This window comes from Plectropomus leopardus, chromosome 8 (genome assembly GCF_008729295.1).
Source record: "Plectropomus leopardus isolate mb chromosome 8, YSFRI_Pleo_2.0, whole genome shotgun sequence".
In the NCBI taxonomy this organism is placed as follows: Eukaryota; Metazoa; Chordata; class Actinopteri; order Perciformes; family Serranidae; genus Plectropomus; species Plectropomus leopardus.
This window is the reverse complement of record NC_056470.1, coordinates 11,196,976-11,202,697: the sequence shown is the minus strand read 5'-3', so window position 1 is coordinate 11,202,697 and position 5,722 is coordinate 11,196,976. Positions and strand designations below refer to the sequence as shown.

Genomic DNA, 5,722 nt, shown 5'->3' with positions numbered 1-5,722 from the left:
TTGCATTGCCAGCTTTGTAGTTTAAGAGATGACATTTATACCATTTAATAGCAGACATGTGTCCCTAGTTTGTATCATACTTTGAACCCACCAGCTTAAAATAGCCCTGAGATACACACTGAAATTTTAAAAAATGTTACAAACAACCCCAGTCTCCCCTATTTCAGAAGATTATGCACACTGATCTAAGATTACAGCAAAAAAAAGAATCTATCACTCAATATCACTCTTGTCACTTCAGTAATGTATCTGTCTCAAAAGCAGCGTGAGGTTTCTGATGCGTTCAGCTCGACAGCGAGGAGACTGGTGCAAGAGGCAGCTCGAAGAAAGAGAAGGTGAAGCTTCGAGAGAAGCTGAGGTTGGTGACGGGACGCAGAGGCGGGAGACGGGGAGGACGAGGCACCCGACGCTGGGGCAACAACCTCCGCCTTGCCCGCATCCCTCTACCCCCTCTGGCTGCAGAGAAAGAGAGGGATGGACATGGAAATGTTGAAGTGAAAGAAAATTGAACACATAATTATTAAAAAGGGCAGAACCGAAATTCATGAAGAGTTAGTGGAGCTGCCAAAATGAAATTCTGAACTTAAAACCTGGAGTGAGATCACTTTCCTTACGCTGCATTCAGACCCATTTTCACAAGTATTTTAACCTTTGAAACCCTGAGCAAATTCGTGTGATTTCTCATAAACATAAGAAAAAGGCAATGAGAAACTTTGCAATACATTTTCAACAGACGATGATTAGATTTAGAAAAATTTTTTGAAAAAGCTAAGGAAAAAGATCCGGGGAGAAATGAAAAAAGTTCGGGTAAAACTATATTTATAATTATCATAACTAAATATTGAATTGTTGCAAAATTATTATCATTTTCAAGCACTTTTTTTCCAGGTAATTTTCATGTTTTTTTATTTATTTTATTTTATTTTTTATTTCTTACTAATTTTTGGGTCATTTCTTTTTTCACTGCTCATTGCCTTCTTTCCACATTTTTGGAAGGAAATCACACCTAATGGAACTTAAAAGCCCACGGGCAACAAGTTTTTCCACTTGCCTGATTGGACCTTGTCTCGTGACTAAGTGCTCCTGTAGATTGTGCTTAATAAACACTTTTCTCACTCTTCTGAAAACTTACACATAATCTTTTTTTAGTATATGGGTTTTGGAGACGTCACATAATAAAACTCTTTCATGTTATAATGTCTGAAAAGGACAGGTCTGAATCATAATCTTACTGGACAGGGTCCTGGTACTGTACATGCAGACTCACTGGAAATACTTATGGGGACACCAAATGAAGTGAAGCCATCGTTAATGTTATTGGTTCCACCTGTTTTTTCCCAGAGTCCAAACGTCTGCTGTGAAAAAGGTCTAGCTTTGCTAACAAATCACAGCCGAACAGAGGTGGGGCCAATTCTTTGTTTTGCAAGTCACACGTAAGTCTCAAGTCCAATCAAGTCCCAAGTCGAGACAGGCAAGATGCTTCAATCGGTTCCTGCTTGCTTTCTGTGGTGGTAAAGGTAAATTTATTAAGAAGGTAGAGGGTAGATTTATTTGTTACTTTTTAAGCAGAACTTTTGACTTTCTCTCGGACAAGGAGAAATGCAATTGCAAATAACTGTTTCTCCACAATTCCCGCTGCTGATTTTGACAAAGAATCATTCGTAAGTTAAAAAAAATAGTTGGCAATCTGTGAGTGTTGAATCGCCTATCTGGGGTCACCTCTACCTTCAGAACTGACAGTAGCCTATGACAATGAAAGAAAACATTAATAAGAATATTTGGCCCCAATCCATGTTTTGTTTGTTTGGCAGCATTTTATATTTTAGCTTTGGTTACATGGTTGGACATACCTGCAGCGTCCTGGGGGACTGCACCAGGTGGAGATGGAGCCTCTGAGTTGAGACTTGAACTTGAAACTTCCTCGTCTTCATTCGGTCTCCCACGATAAGGAGTGGATGGTGTCGGCTGAGGAGCGGGAGGAGGAGGCGGTGGAAGTGGAGGGGGCCGTGGAGGGGGAGGAGGGGGTATTGAGGTAAAGGAGGATTCGGAGAGAACCAGGCCTCCCCAAGGCGTCATGGTGGTGTCTGAGAGGAGGATGGAAGACGGCCCTGGATGAGGGTGAGAGGAGGAGGAGATTTGCTGCTGGCTGCGCTTTCGGTTATTAGCCTGATGGGGGCGCTGGAGAACCGAGGAGGAGACAGGCGGCTTGGCTGTTATAGGAAAGGGGAGATAAACGGAAAAAATAAAAATGTACAAGGTTGTGTAGCTAGTACATTACCTGTTAAAAAGGCTCTATGCGAGCATTTATTAAGTTGTCTGCACAAGGACATCAACATGAAGGTGGGTGAGTCAGTGACTCACAGCCAACAATGCTACCTCGATAAACAGAGCTAAACAGTGAGGGTAACTGCTGGTAAACACTCCTCCATCGATCCCCGCCCCCTGCCCAACAGTGAAACTCTGCCAAATAATGTAATTTACATCATTTGGCAGAGTTGCTGCCTACCGCGTGGAAAAAGGGTATACAGTTGATCAAGAAAGTTACCGCTCCCTTTAACTCTTTTTCTCAAACTCCAACCAAAATCAGATAAAATGGCAAAACAAGGCAGTGCTGACCAAACATAAATCAGGATTATGTTACTGCACTGCTTATTTATCTCCTCAAATGTTTCCAAAAGCATATTAAAGTTCTCTGTTTAGCTGAATTAGTGAGAGTTTGTGGGTGCCACACTGCTTCCTGCACAGGGAAAATGGGAGGCAGAAAAAACGGGGATAAAACAGTCTAACTAAAACTAAACTAAACAGCGTGAGGGCACTCTTTCTATCGGTGAAATACATCTTTAACTATCTGAGGGGTGTTGAAGTTTGTGCTAATATTTTGCAATTAGGAGTGCTTCTCTAATGCAGTTCCACTTATAGTTAAAGCTGATGCGGCATGTTTACATTTTCATATATTTTACAAAAACAGCAGTATCAGCTTTGGGAAATATGATGAAATAATAACATTTATTAATGTCCAATAAACAGATCCTTAAACCTGAAGAGTAATATAGTGGTCTGGAGCTCTTTCTGAAATTCAGCTGACAGCCTGCTGTAGCAGAGTTATTTGTTTTAAAAGACTGTTGGATAGAAAATCACCTTTTATGAAGTGATGCAATGTGTAGATATTTCAGGCCAACAACAAGAGAAGAATAAACTGCTATTATATTAAACATTTAAGGCTGTTTCCCCTCTAGGCAGTGGTGTAGATTCATGGATTCCCATACAAAATCATTTTGCAGCAGTTGTTTCTTTTAATTGATGTGCATTTAACTTCATTGTCTGAAGGATCACAGAGTTTGTACTTATTTGTTCAATTCCAAGCATTGCACGGGCATTAAGCAATAAATAATTACTAAGAACAAGGAAATAATCTGGATATCAGATCTCATAATAATATGAAAACCATTAGTTAATGGCCTGCTGTGCAATAGGGATAATCAATACTTTCTATTCTCACTTGTTTAGGGAATCTGGTTTATGTAACATTAATGCAGTTTGTGTAATATTTGACAATTTTGTGCTGGAGTGACTCAAAAGTTTTATCAAAAAAACCCCACATTTTGCACTTTGTTTTTCAGTATGACCCTATCTTGTTTACAAAATCATCAGGTATTTTTTATTGTAAAATAATGTGTCTCCAAAATCCGTTTGTGCATACTTCATCCTCCTGCAGCACAATAGCCTCTGTAAGTGGAGAAGTGAGTGGGTCACCTGTTGTTTTACTTCCAGATGAACCAATAAGAGGGAGCCGTTCCTGTGACATCACCAGTCTGCGAGCCTGAACAGAAATACAATGGATATTTTAAGATTGGCATGGTCACACTAGTGCACGAGAATAAATCTCTTACAGGGCTCTGGGTCACACTTATAGAGATATGTTTACAGTTCACAGTGCGCCCCTTTCATCACACACACAGTAAAGTGTGTCACCAGCTCACATTGTCACTGATGACTTGATAGCGTGGTGACATTACCATGTAGATACTTGTGCCTATAGGTCCAGCTCAAACAAAAGAACTGCCTAAAAATCACAAAATAGCAAATGAAGTTGTCAGCACTCACAATTATGTATGAAATTCTTGTACAGCCTCACAGGGCTGCTAGCATCGCTGAAGTTAGTCTCATTACTTTATTCTCCACTCTAATAAAAAAGAAATGATTTTTCAAAAATCCTCTAGGAATCTCTTCTTTCCTGACCCATGACCTAACCACACACCAAAACTTGTTGAACTCTAATAAGAAATACCTTGATAACAAAGATAAAGGAATGAAAACATAACCCAGCCAAGGTAACAATTCATCTTTGATGCGTGGCGTAGGTTTCATTTCATTATTGGGGAAACACAAATGAAATCATAGGTTAGGGCCAAACATTCTGAGCATCACACACTTCATTTCCTGCATTGTGGTAGTTTCTTTGCACCTATTTGTGCCTTTTTCTGCATCAGTTTATGGTGTTAATGTATTTACCTTTGTAAAAACAAGAGATCTATCTCCTCCACTATTCCCATGTTTTTGTTGAAGGCACAAATGTCCCCTAGATCTATGATATAGAACATCTCGACAACGTGTTTCTAAAAAGTTAACATTTCAGAGTTGCAGATGAGGGTTAAGTTAAAAGACAGGAAATAAATGAGAGGAATGGCACATAGCAGAGGCAGTGATGGAAAGCTGTGTGTAAGAGTGTGCGTATGTACCTCTTCGATGTCACTCCTGTACTTTGACAGCAGAGCACTTACTCCTCGGTCTCCTGGGTCGAGTCTCACAGACACGCACACAGACAGAGACAGACATACACACAAGGATTGTCATAAGCATGCAGGGACAATCTTCCTACCAGCCCTTCATCACCACAGACGTTAATGATCTCTCAAGCTGGCTTCCATAAGTCACTTCCTCTCTCCCCACATGTTGTCTGAAGACTGAAGATGACTAATTCAGATCAAATCCTTTTTGGTTTCCTCCCTTAAAACGTAAAATTTATCCGACACACATCCTGTTCTTTCTCTCTCATCTTACACTCCCTCATTCATCAGTCAGTCCTCTCCTACATTTTCCTGCCACGTCTCTGCTCATCCCTCTTTCTCGTCTGTAAGAAACATCAGCAGTGATGCAGCAGGTGCCCTCTCCACTTCTATCCGTCCTCGCACCCCTTTTCCCTCCTCACCGACCTTTACCTTGTCAGCACTGGTGCTTTCACTCTCCCTCCTCTCTTTTCTCTCACCCTTTCTTCCCCTTGTAAGTGATAGCGTTGCTTACACAGGCACTTTGGCACTTGCTTTCTCTCCTTCCTTCCCCTTTTCTTTCTGAACGAGGATGAAGGGTGGCAGGGAAAATGAACATGGGAGCTTACATCTCCTCTTTTTCCATCTTTTCTCCTCCACTCTCTCCTTCTCACCCTCACTGTTCATTTTCAGGGCGACATTAACTTTCCTTCTCTCTCTCTTCCTCCTTCTTTCTCTCCGTTGTGAGTGGCAGCTGGTGAGATGAGAGATGGACAAAAGGCAATGTGAGACGAGGCTTAAATATTAAAATATTCATGGGTACCTGCAGTCGGCCCCTTTGTGGGCTCTGTCCCCCACCTAGCCCTTCACACACACACACACACACACACACACACACACACACACACACAGAGGAAAGCAGGTACAAACGTCATCTGATATCTACATTTGAATTT

General features: G+C 41.1%; 1 protein-coding gene across 1 annotated transcript; it reads right to left on the bottom strand.

The window, feature by feature from the left end:
* Positions 1–283: 283 nt before the first annotated feature.
* Positions 284–5,117, bottom strand: LOC121947573 (WAS/WASL-interacting protein family member 3). Its single transcript, XM_042492682.1, has 4 exons — positions 4,740–5,117; positions 3,754–3,820; positions 1,851–2,210; positions 284–456 (listed from the first exon to the last, which is right to left on the bottom strand). Exons 2-4 carry the CDS (start codon positions 3,803–3,805, stop codon positions 284–286), a joined length of 585 nt encoding a protein of 194 aa, XP_042348616.1. The 5' UTR covers positions 3,806–3,820; positions 4,740–5,117.
* Positions 5,118–5,722: the final 605 nt, after the last annotated feature.

Bases quoted from the DNA above. Each gene is read 5' to 3' on its own strand.
- LOC121947573 (XM_042492682.1), bottom strand. From the start codon at position 3,805: ATGTCACAGGAACGGCTCCCTCTTATTGGTTCATCTGGAAGTAAAACA. The intron at 2,211-3,753 runs GTGACCCACTCA...TTCCTATAACAG, and splicing joins ATCTGGAAGTAAAACAACAG to CCAAGCCGCCTGTCTCCTCC. The intron at 457-1,850 runs GTATGTCCAACC...CTTTCTCTGCAG, and splicing joins AGTCCCCCAGGACGCTGCAG to CCAGAGGGGGTAGAGGGATG.